At 50.5% G+C, this 23,093-nt stretch overlaps 1 protein-coding gene across 4 annotated transcripts in view; it reads left to right on the forward strand.

Moving 5' to 3' along the window:
- The first annotated feature begins 7,688 nt into the window (after positions 1-7,688).
- The window catches only part of IZUMO2 (IZUMO family member 2), a 32,729-nt gene continuing 17,324 nt past the window's right edge, over positions 7,689-23,093 (forward strand). For 2 of the 4 annotated variants that reach the window (XM_058708326.1, XM_058708325.1), the window contains exon 1: positions 20,781-20,951. Coding sequence is in view for 2 of the 4 variants with exons in the window: in XM_058708327.1 (XP_058564310.1) it covers positions 7,724-7,955; positions 8,160-8,234; positions 11,874-11,960; positions 12,179-12,199; positions 13,502-13,582; positions 16,771-16,897; positions 18,768-18,810 (666 nt within the window). In the remaining 2 variants the exon portion in view is untranslated. Of the gene's footprint in view, positions 7,956-8,159; positions 8,235-11,873; positions 11,961-12,178; positions 12,200-13,501; positions 13,583-16,770; positions 16,898-18,767; positions 18,875-20,780; positions 20,952-23,093 lie in introns of those variants that run through there. The other 2 variants (XM_058708327.1, XM_058708328.1) reach the window with 2 other exon arrangements.

Consider the following 23,093-nt stretch of genomic DNA (forward strand, 5'->3'; position numbering starts at 1 on the left):
AACCATAGATCAGATCCTGTCAATCGCTTATCCTTCCTCTAAGAATAAAATACACAATTGATTTGATTTTTTTTTTTTTTTAAATTTTTTTTTTTTCTTCAACATTTTTTATTTATTTTTGGGACAGAGAGAGACAGAGCATGAACGGGGGAGGGGCAGAGAGAGAGGGAGACACAGAATCGGAAACAGGCTCCAGGCTCCGAGCCATCGGCCCAGAGCCTGACGCGGGGCTCGAACTCACGGACCGCGAGATCGTGACCTGGCTGAAGTCGGACGCTTAACCGACTGCGCCACCCAGGCGCCCCTGATTTGATTTTTTTTTAACTCCATTTTGTTTCTTTCCATTTTTTTTATTTTTTTATAATTTTTTTTTTAATGTGTATTTATTTTTGAGAGAGAGAGAGCGCATGAGCATGAGCAGAGGAGGGGCGGAGAGAGAGGGAGACACAAAATCTTTGCTATGTCAATGGAATCGGATCACGTCTCCTTTCTGTGGCTTCTTTGGCTTGGCCGCGTGTTAAGAGATGCTTCCAAGATGGTGAGCCATCTGGAGGCTATTCCAGTGCCGCGCGGGGTGAATGAATCGGATAAATGTGCCACGGTGGGATTTTGTGTTGTTTTTAGGATCCAAGGGTTTATTGCCACACATGCAAAACATGCCGCCAATGAATTGCGTTCACAAAAGATCAAGGTAAAAACCACTCCACATTTCCGCAACCGTCCATGAAAGCAGTTTTGGTCTAGCGGTGGAAAGGCCCAACCTTGGGGGCGCCTGGAGGGCTCAGTCGGTTAAGCCTCCCACCTCGGCCTAGGTCATGATCTCGCCCTCCAGAGTTCCAGCCCCGCCCCCGCCCCAGCGGGGCTCCCCGCCGACAGCTCGGAGCCCCGCTTCGGATTCTGTGTCTCCCCCTCTCTCTGCCCCTCCCCTGCTCGCGCTCTGTCTCTGTCTCTCTCAAAAATAAATAAGCATTAAAAAAAAAAAAGAAAGAAAGAAAAGAATATTTGAAATACTTTAAGAACCGTAAAGCTGCTACACGTGATTTTTACACTTGGTCCCTAGAACACTAAGGAACAGGAACGCGCTTTTACTCATCTACAAAAGCACGGCGCGTCTATCCAGGGAGTCTCCCGGGGACGGACACTGGGGTGGTTTCCGGCGGGGGATCAGGACGCACAGCGTGGCGGCGGGCGCTCGCCGGCCGTGTACCGGGGCGGCCGGCCGTGTACCGGGGCGGACGTGCGCACACACTTGGGCACCAGTGCGCCCTGGCCCTGCCGAGGGATCCTGGCAGACCGTTTCCAGAGAGGTTGTCCCGATTTATCCTTGCACACCAGCGCGAGGACCAGCTGCTGCTTCGGCACCCCAGCGCTGCGGACCGGAGAGGGGGCTGGGCCCCAGCAGTCGACGGGGGAGGGGACAGCACGCCCACCGCACCCCAACCTCTCCCGCTCCCACCCCGCACCCCCACCAAACCCGCCACCTGCCCCTCCCCCACTGCACCCAAACCCTCTCCCGCTCACCACTCCCCACCGGCCCCTCCACACCGCACCCTAGCCCTCCCCCCCCACCACTCGCCACCCCCCCCCCCCGCGTCACCACACCCCACCCGCACAGCACCCCACCCCTCCCCCCCACCGCACCGCCTCTCCCCCACGGCACCCCAGCCCTTTCAAACCCACCATTTGCCCCCTACCTCGCCACACCGCACCCCTACTGCACCCCGCCCCTCCCCCACTGCACTCCCACCCTCTCCCACCCACCGCACCCTGCTCCTGCCCACCCACCGGCCCCTCCCCCACCCCAAACCTCTCCCACTCACCACTGCCTCCCCCCTTCCCTGCACCCCACCAAAACCCCCACCCGCCCCCCCTCCGCGGCCTCCACACCCTCCCCAACCAACCCAACTTATACCTCCCCTCCCCCACCACACTCCCACCCTCCCCCTAACTGCCTCACCTGCCCCTCCCCCACCGCGCCAACACCGCACCCCGCATCCCACCCCCACCCAACCCTGGAGCTGTCTCCTCTGATTCTGCCTCCTCCTCTGGGCCCAAAGCCAAATCCCTCCAAACCGTTTCCCTGGCATTCTTTCCCACCAGCCTCACACCGACGCCAAACCAGGCCATCAGCGTGGCCCAGCAGGGTGCCAGTGACCTCATCTGGGCTGCCTGGCCCCACTCCCGCTTCTGTCCCTACCAACGCACCCCAGCGTGACTGGCTCGACCCTGCTAAGCCTCATTTGCCACATCTGTCAGTAGGGATTTTTTAAGCCGTGTGCTGCTGATTTAATGTGCTAAAGATTGCCTTCATTTAGACAATACACTATCTTATGTCAGTTGCTTTACCGGGTTCATGGAGCACCGTGAACCCTCTGAAAATATTCGGGGAGCAGTTGCAGCTTTGGGGGCAGCGGCAGTGTGTGCGTAACACATTTGGGGACACAGTGGAGCTGGCAAAAGCATGGATCCTGGATCTGGACTGCCTGGGTTCAAATCCCAGCTCTCCGACTAACCGGCTGTGCCACCTGAGAATAGTTACTTAACCTCTCTGGGGCTCAGTCTCCCCATTTACCCACGGGGGTCAAAACAGCACCTGTCTCACTGAGCTGCTGTGAGACTAAATGACTTGATGCGTGTCAAGCATGGTTGGGACAGTGCCTGGCATGTCGTAAGTGCTCAATAAACGTTAGGTGTTGTTTTATTCGTTTTAATTTTTTAATCTTTTTTGGAAGTTTATTTATTTATTTTGAAAGAGAGAGAGCACGAGCAGGGGAGGGGCCGAGAAGGAGGGAGAGAGACTCCCAAGCAGGCTCTGCCCTGTCAGCGAGGAGCCCCACACGGGGCTTAAAACCCACAAACCGTGAGGTCGTGATCTGAGCCTGAATCGAGAGTCTGCCGCTTCACCAACTGAGCTCCCCCAAGGTGTTGTTTTCTTACTTCGTGGGATCGTTGTGAGAATTACTTGAGTTAAACATGAGTATCTAGAATAGCGTGTGGCACTTCGTACAAGCTAAGGGGGACCAGAGTTCGCTGTCCACTAGCAGAGTTTCCATCACATTTCCCGTAATGCGCCTGAGCCTATGGGACATTTAGGGAGCCTTCCCAAGGCCACACAAATACACCATCATTCCACCATCTGGCTGCCTGTGGTGGTTTTGGAATACATCCACAAATTCTTTCCTTCGAAGGGTGGAGACTAATTCCCTTTCCCTTGAATGGGAGCCAGACTCGACGGCTTAGACTCGATGGCTTGCTCCTAACAGATAGAACACGGTAGAAATAACGGGGAGTGACTTCTGAGGCTAGGTTACAAAAGACATTGCTCCTGGGGGCGCCTGGGTGGCTCAGTGAAGTGACCCACTTCGGCTCAGGTCCCTTAACCCACTGAGCCACCCAGGCACCCCTATGCTCCTTATTTAATCCTTGGGCCAACTTGTAACGTAAGGACTCTTGTCACTTTGTTTTACGGATGAGGGAGCCATGGCACGGAGAGGTTACCTAATGTACCTGAGGCCACCCTGCAGGAGCTTAATGATTAATTCATTCAAACGCAGGCAGCCGGACCCACCCCAGCGGTACCCTTAACCACCTGGTTCACACAAAGCCAGTGTTAGTTGTATTTTTTTATTTTTGTATTTACTTGTTTTCAGAGAAAGAGCACGCGAGCAAGCGGGGAAGGGCAGAGAGAGAGGGAGAGAGAATCCCAAGCCGGCTCCGCACTGTCAGTGCAGAGCCCGCCGCGGGTCTCAAACCCGCGATCCGTGAGGTCGTGACCAGAGCCGAAATCAAGAGTCGGACACTTAACTGACTGAGCCACCCAGGCGCCTCAAGTTTTATCTGTTTCTTAGTTAACTCCGCTCTGCACTCCCACTCGCAGTCTTTTCCTTCCCTGCCAGAGCTCCCATTCTGTCCTGTTTATGTGAATCCCTTCGTTTATAGGTGTTCTTCCACCCTGCACATTCTTGGAGGGATGTATGAATCTTTAATATATATCAACAGTATTGGCTGGGTAGTTCTTGCTCTGTTCCTTACTATTTTCACTTGGGTCCGTTCTCGTTGCTTCGTGCACAGCCTAGTCCATTGCCTCCTGTGGCTGCAGAAGCCTCCACGCTGCACACTCCAGGGCACGTCCTCGGTGATGGCCACCAGGTTGCCTTTGACGGTCCCATCGTCAACAACAACACTATACTTGGGGCACCTGGGTGGCTCCATCAGGCTTCAGACTTCATCTCAGGTCATGATCTCATGGTTGGTGGATTTGAGCCCTATGTAGGGGTCTGTGCTGACAGCTCAGAGCCTGGAGCCTGCTTTGGATTCTGTGTTTCCCTCTCTGCCTCTCCCCTGCGGGTCAACATTAAAAAAATTTGTTTAAATAAATAAGAACAAACAACACTGTGACGAACAGCATGCGCCTGGTGGGCGAGTTTGAGAACTTCTTCAGCCTCTCCACCAAGAAGAGTGGAATTGCTGGGCTGTGAAATCCGCAGATGTTTAATTTAACCAAGTTTTGCCAAACTGCGCTTTAACGTGGCTGGATTATCAGGGAAATAAAACCGGTTCTGCTTCCTGATTCTTCCTGCCTCCCTCCGACCCCGACCCCGGACCTGAGGCTTTGGTGCTTAGAAGCTGTGGCGTTTACAGCCTTTGTTTTCCTACCTTTGTTTTCCACCCCATTCTGACAACTTCTTAGGGCGGACCGCCCCCTGACTCGCTGCGTGCGTGGGGCACGGGGATGGGAGAAGAGGGAAGGCCTACAAGTCCGTATCTCCGTTCTCATCTCAAAGTATGGGCTCCGCGGCAGTAGCTACGATTTTAAGTGGCTCCTTCTGGGTAGGGGAGAGCAGCAGGAAGTCATGGGTGAGACTCAGGTCGGGGAGAGGCATTGCACTCGGGTGTGAGCTCCCCCTTGTGGTCTGATGGCCCATTACACCTGGTGTGATTCCCCGGCACCAACCCCCGCTAATCACATCAACTGAAATGGTACCTATTGGCCACCATCTTTAGGCTAGACCAGCGATGTCCAATTGAAATGAGTCCCACATGTAATTTCAAAATTTCTGCTGGCCATGTTAAGAAAGCAAAAAGAGGCAGGTGACTTAATTATAATATTTTATTTAACTCATACCCAAAATGTTATCATTTCAACCTGCAACCAATATAGAAATTACTGAAACATTTTGCTTTTTTTTCCCCCTTTGGTACTAAGCCTTTGACATGTTCTCGGGATAGCACATGTCAATTTGAACACTAAATCTTCTCTAAAAACACTTGATCTCTATTTAGATTTCATGATATTTACTGCTGAGGAAGCAGAGTCACATAGTCAAGTTGTTCCAAACATGTTGAAAGATTTCCCAGTAACTGAACTGAGTATCCATTTTTAAAAATCTAAGTTTAAATCAATTACAATTAAATAAACTTAAAAGTTCAGTTTCGCAGGGGCCTCTCCGTGGCTCAGTTGGTTAAGCCTCCAACTCTCGATTTCGGCTCAGGTCATGATCTCACTGTCATGAGATCAAGCCCCGTGTGGGACTCCAAGCTGAGTGTGGAGACTGCTTAGGATTCTGTCTCTTTCTCTCTCTCTCTCTCTCTGCCCCTCCCCTGCTCTTGTGCTCTCTCTCTCCCTCAAAAACAAAAACAAAAAATCACACCTCATTTCAAGTGCTCGACAGCCACGTGTGACTAGTGGCTTACACACTGGAAAGCACACACATTGGTTCACACCATTTCACCCTTGACATAAGGCAGGTATGTTATGACTCCCAATTTACACGGAAGAAAATTGAAGCCCAGAAAGGGAAACTGACTTTTTTCATTTTTCTTTCACTCAAAAAATACTTATTGAACATCTATTGTATGCCAGGTTCCTTCCAAGGGGTTAGGGACATAATGGTGGACAAAATACACATAGTTCCTGGCCTCAAGGGGTTTGTTGGATGATACGTGAGAAAGACAAAAAAATGTTATCTGTTGTAATTTGCGTGAGGACAGAAACCAACAGGATAATGAGTTAGTGGCAAACTATGCCCCCCCAATTATTATTACATTTCTAAATGGTTGAAAAGAGTCAAAAGAAGAATAATATTTGTGACATGAAAATTCTATGGAATGTGCATTTCGGTGTCCATAAATAAAGTTTTATTGGAACACAGCCCACCCACTCATTTCCACATGGCAACCTGGCCTTCAAAAAGTGTGCTGATCCGTAAAGTAGGGAACAACAAAGGCTGACGTGCTTTATAGGGGATAATCTGGGAGGACTTCTCAGAGGAGGTAATATGGAAGTGGAGGAGTTAGGAGGCATTTGGGAGGGTTGAATCAATCAAATCAATGTTAAATGTCCTGAGTGCAAATTTTGCAACTCTAGATATTCCAGATACCTCCTATGAAAGGAATCAGACAGTATGTGTCTTTTTGTGACTGGCCTATTCCACTTAGCCTAGTGGCCTCAAGGTTCACCCATGGTGTAGCCTGGCAGAATTTCCTTCCTTTTGGAGACTGAATAATATCCCGTTGTAGGTATATCCCACATTTTGTTCACCCATTCATTAGTCAATGGGCACCTTGTTCGCTTTCACAGTTTGGCTTTTGCTAATAATGCTGCTGTGAGCATGGGTGGACAAATATCCCTGAGCTCTGCTTTGAGTTCTTTGGGGTATATACCCAGAAGCGAAATTTCCAGATCTCTCTAGATTCTTTTTTTTTTTTTTTAATTTTCTGAGGAACCTCCATACTGTTTTCCCTAGCAGTTGCTTACATTCCCACCAACAGTGCACAAGGGTTCCAACGTCTCCAAATGCTTGCCAACACTTGTTATTTTCCGTTTTCCTGATAAGTAGGCATCCTAATAAGTGCGAGGTGGTATCTCATTGTGGTTTTGATTTGCATTTTCCTGTTGCTCAGTGATGTTAAGCATCTTTTCATGCACTTATCAGTCAGTCGCCTAGCTTCTTTGGAGAAATGTCTGTTCAAGCTCCTTGCCCATTTTTCTTTCTTTCTTTCTTTCTTTCTTTCTTTCTTTCTTTCTTTCTTTCTTTCTTTCTTTCTTTCTTTCTTTCTTTCTTTCTTTCAGAGAGATAGTGAGTGGGGGAAGGGCAGAGGGGGAGAGAGAGAATCTTAAGCAGGCTCTACACCCAGCACAGAACCTGACCAGGGCTCGAGCTCATGTCTGTGAGATCGTGACTTGAACCAAAATCGAGAGTTGGACATTTAACTAACTGAGCCGCCCAGGCGCCCCAGGACTGCGTCCATTCTATTCAGTCTACCTCCAGCAGCGGCCGCTCCGCTGGAATTTGTTGAACAAATGAATGTAAACTCCATGTGAACAGAGACTGTTAGCCTCTGCTGCATATCGGGTTCTTAGAACAGGGCCTGGCACATAGCAGGGGCTCAAAAAACACGGGTTGCGGTGAATGAATGTAAGATCCAGGAGGGCAAGGCAGAGCTCTCTGTTTTTCTAGACTCTCTCCCTAGCTTCTAGAACCTTGCCTGGCACATAGCAAGTGCCCAGCAAACAGGTGCCTGCGCACAGAGTATTTCCACGCCCGCCCCCCACCTCCTCCCTGACCCCGCCCCCACCTCCTCCCTGACCCCGCCCCCACCTCCTCCCTGACCCCGCCCCCACCTCCTCCCTGACCCCGCCCCCTCCTCTCCCTGACCCCGCCCCTGCTTGGGGGGTGGGGCCGGCCAGGTTCTCTCTCCAGGACGTCACAAAGGCCCTGCCATGCCTCTGGCCCTGACCCTCCTGCTGCTGCTGGGCCTGAGCGGCCCCGGAGGCCGGGGCTGCCTGCAGTGTGACCACTCGGTGCAGGAGGCCCTGAGCCAGCTGCGCTTGGCCCTCGTCCCCAAACGCTTCCATCAGGAGCGGCTGCAGGCCCGCGCCCAGGCCCTGCTGCTGGGCATGGAGGGGCCTTTCTTCCGGGACTACGCTCTGAACGCGTTTGTGGGGAAAGTGGGTGCGTGCTGGAGAGGGGAGGGTGCCTGGCACAGCGGGGGAAAGGGACACGTGGGGGATAGCGAGGCTGGGGTGGGGAGACAGGCGCTTTGGGGACCACAGTCCCCGAGAGGGGAGGGTGGGACCAGTCCTGGAGGAGGATGGGGGGCGGTGTCCCTTGGCTCTCTGAGGGACCCACTGGAATTTCCTCCCCTCTTGCCCCCAGGGATAGATCACCTGGAACACGTGGCGTCCTTTATCAAGAACCAAACGAGCCACTTAATGGTTAATCCTCTAAAAGGTAGGTGCTAAGGGGGAAAGCCTTATCCCAGCCCCCTTCCCCGTCTTCCCTTTCCACAGGTCCACCCCGCTTCCCCTTGATATAAACAAAACAAAATAAAAATGTGCATATAGCCTTCGGTGTGTGTCTGGCAGGATTCTAAGTGTTTTACTCAAAAAAGTCTAGGACAGTTCATCACCGTGGGCACGGCTGTGATCTGCCCTTTACAGAGCCGGAGACTGAGGCTCAGAGAAGTTAGGTGACTTGGCCAAAGAACACAGCTCAGACACTGCAGTGCTAACCCCCTTTCCGGTTTTGTGGTCAGTGGCCCCAGGGGGTTGGTCATTCGAGGGGCTGAAGGTGAGGTTTGCTTTCTTCCCCATGCTTGTCAAACTGCTGTAGTTTTCCATTTCTCTTCCTTTCTCTTCCCTCCATCCGGTTTTTTTTTTTGTTTTTTTTTTTTTTAAAGAGGAACCTGAACACCAGAACACTGTCCTAAGCTGGGGGGGGGGGGGCAGGGAATTAGGTCCTCCTCCCATAACTTTGAGAGAAGCGTAGACAGCAGAGCAGAGGCCCTGAGGGTAGATTCAAAGCCTGGCTAACCTTAAGCAAGCTATTTAACTTCTTTGTGCCTCAGTTTCCTCATCTGTAAAATGGGAATAACAACGCTCCCCTCATGGTCACTGAGACGTGCATGTGAGTTTGTGTACCCGCATTTAGAACAAAGCCAGGCCAACAGTAAGTGCTCCACAAATGCTAGCTAGTAAGATTCTTATGCCGTGCCTAGCCTCTACGCCTACGGCACAGGTTGGCAAAATACAGCTGGGGGCCAGATCTGCCAGCGCCCTGTTTTTGTAAATAAAGTTTTATCAGAACACAGCCACACCCTTTCATTTACATATCGTCTACAGCTGCTTTTGCCCTCCCAGGCAGAACTGAATAGTTGTGACAATGACCGTCTAGCCCTCAAAGCTGGAAATATTTATTATCTGACCCTTAACAGACAAGGTTTGGAGCAGGAAGGCTCGTTAGAATCCCCCAGAGAACTTTTAAAACATTCCAGGGGCACCTGCGCGGCTCAGTCAGTTGGGGCGTCTGACTCTTGATTTCAGCTCGGGCCATGATCTCACGGTTCATGAGAGCGAGCCCTGTGTCGGGCTCTGTGCTGACAGCACGGAGCCTGCTTGGGATTCTCCCCCTGCCCCTCCCCCGCTCTCTCTGTCTCTCAAAATAGATAAATAAATATGGGGGGAAAAATAAAAAGATATGGGGTGCTTGGGTGGATCAGTCGGTTAAGCATCTAACTCGGTTTCGGCTCAGGTCATGATCTCACCGTTGGTGGGTTTGAGTCCCTCGTTGGGCTCCATACTTTCCAAGCAGAGCCTGCTTGGGATTCTCTCTCTCTCTGTCTCTCTCTGTCTCTCTGTCTCTCTGTCTCTCTCTGCCCCTCCTCTGCTCACTCTCTATCTCAAAATAAATAAAATTTAAAAAAAAAGAAAGAAAGGGGCGCCTGGGTGGCTCAGTCGGTTGAGTGTCCGACTTCAGCTCAGGTCATGATCTCACAGTTTGTGAGTTCGAGCCCCGCGTCGGGCTCTGTGCTGACAGCTCGGAGCCTGGAGCCTGCTTGGGATTCTGTGTCTCCCTCTCTCTCTGCCCTTCCCCTGCTCATGCTCTGTCTCTCTCTCTCTTTCCCAAAAATAAACATTAAAAAAAAAGAAAAGAAAAAGAAACTCACTTTTTTCAGTAGGCTCTATGCCCAACATGGGGCTCCAACTCATGACCCCAAGACCGAGTCACATGCTCTACCAAGTGAGCCAGCCAGGCACCCCAAGAAAGACACTGTTCACAGCCAGGATATCCCAGAGGCCTGGAGGAGCCAAACCTTTTTGGGGGATGTACAGGGTTTGAACGACCCGGACCTCCTGAGTTAACCCTTTACTGCACAATATAATGTATCAAATGAGGACAAGTACTATGGAGAAAATACCGCAGGGACAAAGGGAGAGGAGGGGGTGCTAGGGGTAGGGTGGGGGCTGCAGCGTAAATCCAGGCAGCCCAGGGAGGGGGCGTCACTGACCAGTCGACATGTGAGCAGGCCTGAAGGAGAGGGGTAGAAGGCCGCAGGCAGAAAGCGGTTACTACAAACCCCTGAGCCAGGACTCTGTTTGGCATATTCACAGAACCTCAAGGAAGTCAGGGAGGCTGGAGTGGAAAGAGGGAGAGATGGGGAAGATGCCCCAGAGGTAAGGGGGCGGGGAGGGGTAGATGGGGAAGAGGCTTCTAGGCCACGGTGAGGACTTTTGGCTTCTATTCCGGGTCACATGGGAGGGCTCTGAGCGGACGCGGGATACCGGTGAGCTGACTGCGTCCCTGTGTCCCTCTGGCTGTGGAGGAGAGATTTGGGCAGGGCAAGGGGTAAGAAACTTGAGTGACGGCCCAGGCAAAGAGATGATCACGGCGGGAACCAGGGCGGTGGCAGGGGAGGGGGTGGGAAGTGATGGGATTCCTGGATCTGTCTTGGATGTCGAACAAACAGGCTTTGTTGATGTGCATGTTGACAAGCGGGGGTGTGGAGCCGAAGCGCCAAGGCTTTGTGCTGAGCCATTAGAATCAGGTGGCTCCCGTCTCCTAAGGCGGGGAAGTCCTGGGGGTCGGGAGGAGGTTCGAGGGAGAAGATCAAGGTTCCGTTTGGGACTTCCTGAGTGGAAGGTACCCATCAGACATCCAGGTGGAGATCCTAAGTGGGTACTTGGCGACCTGCATGCGGACTTTGATGAGGGTCTAGGCTACTGATCGAACGTGGGGGGCATCAGTGTGTAGAGAACAGCGCTGTCCAGTGCGAACATGATGGGAGGTGTACATGGGAGCCACACCTCATTTTAAATTCTCTCGTAGCCACGTGTTTAGAAGGGTAAACAGAAGCAGGGGAAATTAACTTTTATTTTGTTTAGCCCCATACCTAAATTACCATTTTGATGTGCAACCAGCATAAAAATTATGGAGGTGTTTTATAGTCATTTGATTCACACCAGGCAGAGTGTGAGCGGCAGAGAGAGGGAGACGCAGAATCCGAAGCAGGCTCCAGGCTCCGAGCCATCAGCACAGAGCCCTACGCGGGGCTCGAACTCACCAACCGTGAGATCATGACCTGAGCGGAAGTCAGACGCTTGACTGACTAAGCCACCCAGGCACCACACAGCATGTTTTATACTAACGGCATATCTCAATTCAGGTCAGCCCATTTCGAGTACTCAATAGCCACGTGTGGCTCGCGGCCGCCATATTGGACGGTGCAAGATGCAGGTAACATACGAAGCCATGAGCCTGGATGAGGTCAGCTGGATGAAGGAGTGAGTGTGGACAGAGAAGACAGGAGAGTGGATCAGAAGAAAGGAAAGGAGAGGTGGCCAAGTTCACCCTCCTACTCCTTACCAGATGAGGAAACTGAGGCCAATGGAAGGTGGTCCGGCCTGGAGCGCCCACCGTGGATCAGGAGCTAGGTGCAGGACCTTCCGGGCCACGGATTTGCCCAGTGGACCTGAGTAATACCCGGTCTTGGTTACCTCTGGTGAATGAAAAGGAGTTTCCTCATCTCTTTGAAGCTGCAGACGGGCTTGCTGGGTGCCTCCACCCCACGAGGATCTCTCTGTCTCTCCTCAGATGGGCCTCTGCTGGAAGAACTCGTAGCTCTCAGGGGGCGAGTAATCAAGGAACTAAAGAAAGTCTTAAAATTGTACGAAGCAAAAGGTGAGGCATCTCTCTCCACCAAGCCCCCCGCCTCTCCCCCATCATCATCCCATCCCCTTCTCCCACTTTTTCTCCCAACCTCTTTGCTCACCCCCCCGTGACTCAGCCTTCCCTGCCTCTCCCCAATATTCCCTGCTCTCTTTTCCCCCTGGTCCCTTCCCATCAAATTCTCAGATCGCTCTCCTGACTTCACTCACTTCCGCTCTTTTCTCTCGCAGCCTGCAGCCGCAAAATTTGCCGTGAGTCCTGGATTTATTGTCCCTTCTCTACCCTCCTGCACCTCTTTACCCTGTCTTCCCCAAATCAAGCCCATCACCTGCTCCATCTGGCGGTTCGTCCTCCTCCCCAAAGCTCTAGTTAGTATCCAGGGATCACTGATTTTTGAGGGATTGTGGAAGTGGTTGCAACCTGCAAAAAAAAGTATTTGGGGGCGGGGGGGGGGAACGTTAGTCTGATGGGATAGGCCATGTCATAGTAACAAATAAACCCCACATTTCCATGGTTTAACGAAAGAAAGATTTATTTCTCTCTTACCCAAATTCCACTGAGAGTTGAACAGTTCCTCCAAGTGCTGTCTCGGGGATTCAGCCTGCACCTATGTTGCAGCTTCTTTTTAAAAGTTTTATTTTAGAAAGAGCCCAAGCCGGGGAGAGGGGCAGAGGGAGAAAGAGAGAGAATCCTGAGCAGGCTCCATGCTCAGCACAAAGCCCTCCCTGGGGCTCAATCCCATGACCCTGGGATTGTGACCTGACCAGAAATCGAGAGTCAGATGTTCAACCAACTGAGCCATCCAGGCGCCCCTCTGTTGTGGCTTCTAAGGTAGTTTCAGTGGGGGAGAGAATAGAGAAAACCCCTACAGGGACTTTAACGGACTGGCCAGAACTCTGGTCATATGGTTGCAACCTACTGCAAAGGAGCCTGGGAAATGTAGTCTTTTCATGCGATAGGAAGTGTAGGAGACCGATCAGTGAGCATCTAGCCAGTATATGTCACCAGGGGCTGCAAAACAGGAATGTAGGAATGCAAACTTTCTATTTGTAGACATTTAATTAAACATTTGTTTAGTTAATCGAATGTCTACAAATGTTGGTCAACTGGACAACTGCAATTCAATTCAACTCTTCAATGATTATATATATATTTTTTCTTTAGAGAGAGCACGAACAGGGGAGAAGGGTAGAGGGAGGGAGGGAGGGAGGGAGAGAGAGAGAGAGAGAGAGAGAGAGAGAGAGAGAGAATCATAAGCAGGCTCCACGCTCAGTGCAGAGCCCAACACGGGGCTCCATCCCACGACCCAGGGACCATGACCTGAGCTGAAATCCAGCCAGATGCTCAGCCAACTGAGCCACCCAGGCGCCCCTATGTAAAATTTATTTTTAATGCGAATCGGTGTATTGTGCTCAGCTTGCTTGGCTGCACGTGGACCCTCCAAATCCAGGAGAGCCAAGGGATATCATGCCCTCTTTCCCCTCTGCCTTCCTGCTCTTTGCCATTCCTCTGATACCTGCCCTCACCCCACTTCTCCCTTCCCTCCTGCCCAGGCTTGCTAAAAGAGGAAGTCTTGGACTGTTTACATTGCCAGAAGATCAGTCCCAGCTGTATCCAAAAAAAGTACTGTTTTGGTAAGCTCCTGGGTGGTGGGGGAGACAGGGATGCATGAGAGGTGAAGACAGCTGTGACCCAGCAGATATGGGTTTTGAGTTCTCCCACAGGGAGCCTTCAGTCCTGCACTCACCACCTGCCTACAGTGGCCCAGATGTCGCTTCCACCTTCCGAAATTTGCGTTCCCCCGCTGTGAAATAAGGAAGACTCCACTGTAACTTTATTTTTTATTTATTATTTTCTTAAACGACTTTTAAAATATTTTTTTAAGTAATCTCTACACCCAACGTGGGGCCTGAACTCACAACCTGAGATCAAGAGTCATGCTCCACTGACTGGGCCAGTCAGACACCTGTAACTTTAAAATGTCTCGGGGCGCCTGGGTGGCTCAGTCGGTTAAGCGTCCGACTTCGGCTCAGGTCATGATCTCGCGGTCCATGAGTTCGAGCCCCACGTCGGGCTCTGTGCTGATAGCTCAGAGCCTGGAGCCAGCTTCGGATTCTGTGTGTCCCTCTCTCTCTCTGCTCCTCCCCCATTCATGCTCTGTCTCAAAAATAAACATTAAAAAAAAATGTCTCTACTGCCAGAATGGCAGGTGCTAGAAAAACATTCTTAGCCAGTGCCATACCTGGGGAGTCCAGAGGATCTGCTGAATTCACTCACTCATTCATTCATTCAGAGATTTTTTTAATGTATCTTTCTAGCAGAGAGAATAGTACAGTGAGCCCCTATATACCCATCAAGCTTGAATAATCATGCTGGAACTTTTCACATGCTGTTCCCTCTCTGTCACACTATTCCTCTTACTCCCTCATTTCAATAAAGTCTCCAAGTTCACCACCTCAAACAGGACTCCCTGATCGCACCCTCTAAAGGAGCACTTCCTATCAAATTATGTTGACGATGGACATTCCTCTATATTTGTTTCACTTACTTTATTTATAGCCGTGGTATTTTTAAAAACGTAATCTCTATGCCCAACGTGGGGCTCAAACTCATGTCCCCAAGATCAAGAGTCACATGCTCTGCCAACTGAGCCAGCCAGGTGCCCCGCTGCCATGGCATTTTGAAAGTATTCAAGCATTGTGAGATTTCAACCATAGTGAGCACCTCTAAAAAATAAGGACGTTTCCTACCCAAAAAACCTAGCAACAATTGTTAAATATCAAGTGACTCTGAGTCCCTTTTGCAACCTCCCTAATTGTTCCCAGAATATCTTTCACAGCTAATTATTTCCAACCAGGACCCAATGAAAGGACTTCTCATACTGTTCAATTATAGTTTTTTTCCACTTCTTTAAAAAATTTTTTTTTTAACTTTTATTGATTTTTGAGACAGAGAGAGACAGAGCATGAACAGGGGAGGGGCAGAGAGAGAGAGAGAGAGACACAGGATCCGAAACAGGCTCCAGGCTCTGAGCCGTCAGCACAGAGCCCGATGCGGGGCTAGAACCCACGGACCGCGAGATCATGACCTGAGCTGAAGTCAGCCGCTTAACCGACTAAGCCACCCAGGCGCCCCTATTTTATTTTATTTTATTTTATTTTATTTTATTTTATTTTATTTTATTTTTTACAAATGTTTATATATTATTTTTGAGGGGGGGGGTGCAGAAAGAGAGAGAGGGAGACTCAGAATCCAAAGCAGGCTCCAGGCGCCTAGCTGTCAGCACAGAGCCCGATGCAGGGCTCGAACTCACGTACTGTTGAGATCATGTCCTGAGCCCAAGTTGGATGTTATCCGACTGAGACACCCAGATGCCCCCCCACTTCTTCTTTTTTTTTAATTTAGAAGAGTTTCTCTTGTCAATCCCCACCCACCCCACCCCCCCATGACACTGACCATTTGGAAAGAAGGGATTTGTCCGTTTGCTTCTTTAGAATGGTGGTTAACTACAACAGATATTATCAGTACCCTGTAACGCCCCCAAACCGAGGGTCAGCAGAACAGAGACAAGTGTCTCGTATTGCCCACATTTTAATGGGGTGAAAGGTTAACTAGGGTTTCTCAGCCTTGGCACTACAGACAGTTGGGGCTGGAAAATTCTTTGTTATAAGGGCTGACCTGTGGATGTAGGATGTTCAACAGCACCCTTAGTCTCTCCCCAGCCAGGTGCCAATGGTACACACCCCCCACCCCCCCCCACCCCCCGCCCCACCAAAGTCCTAACAATCATTTCCAGTCTCCATACATTTCCAAATGTCCCCTGGGGCACAAAATTGTCCCCAGCTGAGAACCACTGCTAGACAATTACACGAAGGAATAAACGGATTAATTTCAGATAGCAAATGTGCTCTAATGAAAACAGAACCATTTGATAGAAAGTGCCTGGGGGGTGGGGGTGGGGGATGCTGCTTTAGAGGGTGCAAGTGGCAGGACCTCTCTGAAGAAGTGGTGTTTGAGATCTAGAGGAAGTGAGCGAGTAAGGAACAGTGTGAATGAGGGAGGGAACAGCAGGTGCAATGATCCTGGTCGAGCAACATGGTTGAGCAACAAGAAGGAAGCTAACGAGTGAAGATGGGAGTAGTAGCTAGCTAGTCACATGGTGACCAGATTGTCTGGTGGACCATGGTGAGGACTTGGGCTTTTATTCTGAACGAGAGGCGACCTCAGGGAAAGCTCTGAGGGAAGAGGGAAGTGAGAGGGCTTAGGTGTTAATGGGCGCCCTCTGGGGGCCATGTGGGGAACTGCAGGGTGAGGAGAAGCGGGAACCAGGAGAGGCACTTTGATGGGGGCTGGACCAGGTCGGGAGCCCAGGAGGTGGATCAGACTCTGGATCCACTCCGAAGGTGAGGCCAAGAAGCTCTGCTGGCAGAATGAAAGGCGAGGGGTGGGGGGAAGGGACAATTAGAAGATGCAGAATGGGACTCCCAAGGATCTTCAGGGTCCCCAGCTAAGATGCAGACGACTGTCTTAGCGCGAGACTCTCGGCGGTCCCTGTGATGTGCCGTATAGACAGACGGTGCCCTGAGGACAGGGATGTTTGCTGGTGGGGTGCGCGGCAGTATCCAGAGCACCTAGGACGGCGCCCGGGGCACAGAATTTGAGGAATGGATGCCATGGCGTCGGACCCGGGAGAGGGCAGGGGATGGGGAGGGAGGAGGGAGAGGGAGGCTCAGGTTGCCGGGGGAGCAGGTGGGTGTAGGTGCAAGGCCAAGGAAGGGCGATGACTTGGAAGTCAAGGTTGTCTCCCCCCCCCACCCACCAGTTGACGGGCAGCCCCGCATGAGCCTGCAGTATGAGAAGGGGAGTGGATACCGGCAGCAGCAGGTGCTGTTTGGGGCCACCATCTCCGTGTTCCTGGCTGTCCTTGCCTTTGGGGTCATCGTGGCTTCGTAAGTCATCCTGAGGCCTCCAAATGCCCCACTGGGGCCCTCAAAAACGGCACTGCCCTGGCTCAGTCACTCTGTCATTTGGGAGTCCCCTGTGCACTCACTTTATTATTTTTTTAACGTTTTATTTTTGAGAGAGAGCGAAAGAGACAAAGCACGAGCGGGGGAGGGGCCCAGAGAGAGGGAGACGCAGAACTTGAAGCAGGCTCCGGGCTCTGCGCTGTCAGCACAGGTGGGGGCTCGAACCCACGAACTGTGAGATCATGACCTGATATATATAGTATATATATATATACTATATATACATATATAGTATATATATATATAGTATATATATATTATATATACATACTATATATGTATACTATATAGTATTATATATATATAGATATAGATATAGATATAGATATATAGATATAGATATATATACTATAGATATATTATATATGTATGTATTAAACATTGTATTCCGTGAATGTGCTGGTATGAAGACAGATGTCATCGAGCTGAATTCGTTATTATATATTCTTCTTTATCCTTATTGTTGTGTTTACTTGTTTTCTCCTGCTTTGCAAAGTGGTTATAATGAAAACATTTCCAGAGGCTCCAAGCACTGAGCCCGCGGGTCCAGGGGAGAAGAGGCCCTCGCCCTCCGCTCTGCCCTTCTGAGCAACTCCCTCACCTTGGCCTTCCTGTCGCCCCCGCCAGCCCCTCTCTTCTTCTCTCCGGCACCTTTTCTGTCAGTCTCTGCCTCCCCCTCCTGCCCCTCTCCCTCCTCTCCCCAGCACCTGGCGAGGAGAGTTAAGTCATGAGTGTCAGCTCTCACTGTGACCTTGTTCCGTGTCCCCTTCTCCCTCCCTCCCTCTCACTGCCTCTCCCACCTGGCTTTCTCTGCCCCGGGCCCCCCACGTTGAATCTGTGCCTCTCAGTCTCTTTCTGCCTCTGTCTCTGAATGTCTCTCCCTGTCTCTGAGTCTCTGGCTCCCATCCCATCTGCCTTGCAGACTGTCGCCCTGTCAGCTCTCTCGGGCTTCTTTAAATCTCCCTCACTGTTGCCACCTCCCTTCCCCTCCCATCTCCCCTCTCTTTCTCCAGCCCCTTCCCCACCTCTCTCTCCCCTTCCCCCAGGTTTGAACCTCTCCCGCTGTCTTCACTCAGTCTTCATTTCTGTCTTGCTCTGTCTTTCCTTTTCACATCTCTGGATTTCCCAATCTGCCTTGAATCTTGTTTCTCCCCCCCCCCCACCCCCAGCCCCAGCCTATTGCCCAAGTTTTGTTTCACCCCTCTGGCATCCTTGGTAATTCCTTGGCTTCCCTCCACACCCCCCCCCCCCCAATCTTCAGATGACTTTTTTCTCTACTTCTGTGTCGCCCTCCCCTTCTCCTGTGAGGACAACCAGTCTTTGAATGAATGGAGGGTTCAGCCTAAATCCAGAATGATCTCATTTTACCTTAATTTAATTACATCCACAAAGACCCTATTTTCAAATGGGGTCACATTTGCAGGTCGTGGGGATTAGGTCTTGTGTGGGGACACACTTCAACTCGGCGCACCTGCTTCTGTCTCTTCCTCATTGTCTTCTGTCTTTCCCTTCTCTGTGAGTCTCGCCCTGTGTCTGTGTTTCTCAGAGTCTCCTCTGGTCTTGCCCACTCTTTCTGTTTCCACATTTTACCCTCACCTCCTGTCCCAAATTTTCTCTCCTCCCTCCTCCTGTACCAACACTGATTGGCTGAGAAACCTAGAAATCCGCCCAGATACCCATGATGTCACCAAATAAGGCTGATGATTGGAGGGAAGTTTTTGGGTGGGGGACGGTTGACCTGGAGGGACCTCAATTTCTGTTTGTAACCTCCAGGCCTTTTCTCTCCGACCAGGGCTGTTACTTACAGGCAAAACCGAAAACTCCTGCTGCAGTAGGGCGGTGGCTTGGGAGTTTGTAAGGGGAAAGGAAAAGAAGTTTAATAAAGTCTATGACAAATTCCTTAACGTCTCTGTCAGTTTCTGGAGGATTCACCAACTGGGTGCTCCCCAAGGGTTGGGGCCAGGTCTCACTCATCTGTAGGTACCAATTGCCCTACATCAAAGCAGGAGTGATTTGGACCTTCAAGAGGAATGGACGGCCCATGATGAGGGCTTGAAAAGACAACCATTCCTACTCTGGGTAGGAATGTGTCCTAGTGGGACCCTCAAGATGGTCTGGCGAAGGAACAGCAGTGGTCAATATAGAGAATACAGGTTCCACTCCCTATCTGAACTGTTAAATTTTCACCCTCTGTGTCCCTGAATAGATTCAGATCAATTTTCATGTAAATCTTTTGCTGTCTGAACTCTTGCTTTTGCTAACCAAAGTAGGAAGCAAAGACATTTGGATAATATAGTGTCCTTATGTTTCTGAACTTACTAGGAAAACTATTGCTATCTCATTCAGGATTTGGATAATGAGGGTGTTTGGTGGGAGGGATAGGGGTTGATCAGAAAGACCAAACGTAGTTGAAGTTTCAATGCCCAGCACAATGCTTGGCCCAGAGCAGGCTCTCAGTAAATATATGTTGAGTAAATGAGGAGAATAGTGTTGAGGGGGAAGAGGAGGAAGCAAAAACTATATTGATCTGTACACTGAGGGCCTTTACATGCCAGGGAAAAGAGCTTGGTGGCTTTCCTCAGGTTCTGGGATTGGAACCCCAAATATTGTTTGGGTCGAGGAAGATAAAGTTAACACGGCAGGTCACATTCATAGGGGATAGAAAGTACTCAGCTCCATTCCATTGTGGCTGCTGTGAAATAACAGCTCAGTGTTTTCAGATCTTCAGAGGTACTTTTTTCTTTTTCTTTTTTTTTTTTTTTTAGTATTTATTTTGAGAGAGCAAGTGAGCAAAGGAGGGTCAGAGAGAGAGAGAGAGGAGAGAGAGAATCCCAGGCAGGCTCCATGCTGTCAGCGCACAGCCCAACATGGGGCTCAATCTCACGAAGCTTCAGCGGATCTCATGACCTGAGCGGAAATCAAGAGTTGGAGGCTTAACCGGCTGAACCACCTAGGTGTCCCAGATCTTCCGAGTTTTCCAGAGAACCCAGATATTCAGATTTTTTTAAATGTGAAATCACTCCATAAGCAGTGTGGGCAACTAATTTTTTCAGAAACTGAATCCCAACCCAAGACACGTTTTGTCACCATTATGAGGTGACAGGGAAACATGGGGGGCTGAGTGTTGCTTATATTTTTATGCTAGAGATTGGCGAACGAAGTTTTAAGTGTAAACTAGCTCGTGGGACTCTAATGAACTACATTTCCCAGAATCCTCTCCGCCCCCACAACTACATCCGTTGCCATAGATACTACCAATCCACTACAGTAAAAGGTTGGAGGGTGTGCTTTTAAAGAGCCGGACTCCAGGGGCGCCTGGGTGGCGCAGTCGGTTAAGCGTCCGACTTCAGCCAGGTCACGATCTCGCGGTCCGTGAGTTCGAGCCCCGCATCGGGCTCTGGGCTGATGGCTCAGAGCCTGGAGCCTGTTTCCGATTCTGTGTCTCCCTCTCTCTCTGCCCCTCCCCCGTTCATGCTCTGTCTCTCTCTGTCCCAAAAACAAATAAAAAACGTTGGAAAAAAAAAATAAATAAAATAAAGAGCCGGACTCCAGCAATCCGTTGCCAAGATACCAATTTTGGCACATGCTCAGTAGAGAGCGCTTGGAAGGGGGGAAAACGTCCCCAAACGGGAGAGGTGGAGCAGAAGCTCCAACCCAAAGGATTCTGGAAATGGTAGTTTCCGGCCTCCTCTCCCTCTCCCCACCCCCCCCCCCCCCCCTGCCGGCGCAGGCGCACTTCTCTGAAGGCAACGGATCCTGGTCGCCTTGGTGACGTCGCTCCGGGCACGCATGACGTCACCCTCACCCAGCGCCCTGGCGGAGGGGGTGGCGGGGGGAGCAGGGCTACAGCAGAGAAGTCAAAGATACTCGACCTCGCGTTCATTTCGTAAGCTGGTGTCCTGACCCAAGCGCACTCCGGCGAAGGCTCTAGCCTGGGAGTCTTAAGTTGGCAGTGTTGTTCACTCTACAAATCCAGGTACTCCCTTACCTTCCTCGGAACAGTGCACAATAAACGGATAATTAAATTGTGCAGAAATTATAGTGTGATGAATGCTCCAGGAGAGCACAGTCTGGGGCGGGAGCGACAGTTATCAAATGATAACCACGCAAATTATTGTGATATCAGCGCTAGGTTTACTGGGACGGTCCTGTGGAATCCCTGGAGCCAGCAGAGTTGCGAGCTCCCGCCGGGCTGGGAGGGGAGAGGGGAAACGATCCCGTAGGAATGGCTGTAACAGCTTGTTGCAGGTACCGTCGTTTTCCAAGAGAGAGAGAGAGAGAAAGAACGTTCCGCACAGAGGGAACAGCGCACACCAAGGTCAAGAGGTCGGAACTATTAATAACTTTTAAAAATAATATTTAATGTTGATAATATTGATGGCAAATACGAAGGTGGTGGTGTCTGTAACATACTGGTTTTTAAGTGTTTGTTTGTTTATGTTTATTTTTGAGAGCGAGAGTGAGAGCAGGGGAGGGGCAGAGAGAGAGGGAGACCGAGGATCCAAAGCAGGCTGGGCAGAGTCAGCACAGAGCCTGATGCAGGGCTCAAACTCAAGAAACGCGAGGTCATGACCTGAGCCAGACGCTTAACCAAGGAGCCCCCCGGGCGCCCCTATTTATTTTTGAGAGAGAGACAGAGCAAACGGGAGGGGGAAGGACAGAGGGGGGTGGGGGCGCAGAGAGAAAGAATCCCAAGCAGGCTCCGTGTTGTCAGTGCAGAGCCTGATGCAGGGGTCCAACCCACGAACTGTGAAATCATGCCCTTAGCTGAAATAAAGAGTCCAACATTTAACAGAATGAACCACCCAGGCATCCCTGTAACATTCTGTTTCAATAGCTTTACTTATATCAACGGATTCAAATCTCATTTATTTTTTTTTTAATTTTTTTTTTCAACGTTTATTTATTTTTGGGACAGAGAGAGACAGAGCATGAACGGGGGAGGGACAGAGAGAGAGGGAGACACAGAATCGGAAACAGGCTCCAGGCTCCGAGCCATCAGCCCAGAGCCCGACGCGGGGCTCGAACTCACGGACCGCGAGATCGTGACCTGGCTGAAGTCGGACGCTTAACCGACTGCGCCACCCAGGCGCCCCCAAATCTCATTTATTTATTAAGGTAATTATTATCTCCCCATGTACAATAGGGGAACGGAGGTATAGATAGGTTGATGACTTTCAGTGTTACACAGCGAATACTTGGGGTTAACCATTATGCTGTGTGTCCCTTGCCCCGGGGTCCTAGAGTAATTGATCCCTTACTACCTGCGAAGCACTGTGCTGATTGACTTCTATACAACATCAAATCCTATTGGACCAAGGCCCTACCCTTTTGACCTCATTTGATCTTAATTACTTCCCCAAATGCCCTACCTCTAAATAAAATCAATTGAGGGTTAGGGTTCAATATACGAATTTGGGGGGACACAAGCATTCAATTATAGCACACTCCCACATCCCACCCTTGCATGCCAGCCACAAAGAGCTATTTATATCTCCTTCTCCCCTCTAGGCTTCTGTTCGCTGTGTTCCCTTTGCTTGGAACAACCCACCTCATTCTCTGCCTTCATTGGTCACATTTATGTCTCTTCGCCCATTAGTTCTTGTCTTCCAAGTTACAGCCAAGTTGAGACCTCCTCCAAAAGTCCTCCGTGATTGTCCAGGCTGGGTTGAAGGCCCTCTGTGTTCATACGTTGCCCTGGGCTATCTCCCATCAAGCACACGTATTATTACACTAGGTCCTAACTACCTGTAACCATGTCTTTATCCTGTATCCTAATCCTAGCAATAGTGATTGGTCCAAGGGGTGGGCCCAAGATCCAAGAAGGACCAATCAGGACCCTTCCCTGGGATTGCTATATGAACTCCATTGCAACCGTGCTACTTGCATCAGCCAATGAAATGCAGATGAAAGTGACATATGTCATTGAGCTCATTTAACTTGCATGACCACCCAGTGAAGGAGGCATTGCTCCCCCACTTTAGAGACAAGGATACCTACAGGAGGGTTCGGGTAACCCATACAAGGCCCAGAGCTAGTTAAGGACAGAAGTAGGGCTAATGGCCACGTAAAAAGAGGACGAGACACCAGAGCTCTCTCTCCACATGCTCCTGTACCA

Source organism: Neofelis nebulosa, chromosome 17 (assembly GCF_028018385.1).
Source record: "Neofelis nebulosa isolate mNeoNeb1 chromosome 17, mNeoNeb1.pri, whole genome shotgun sequence".
Taxonomy (NCBI): Eukaryota; Metazoa; Chordata; class Mammalia; order Carnivora; family Felidae; genus Neofelis; species Neofelis nebulosa.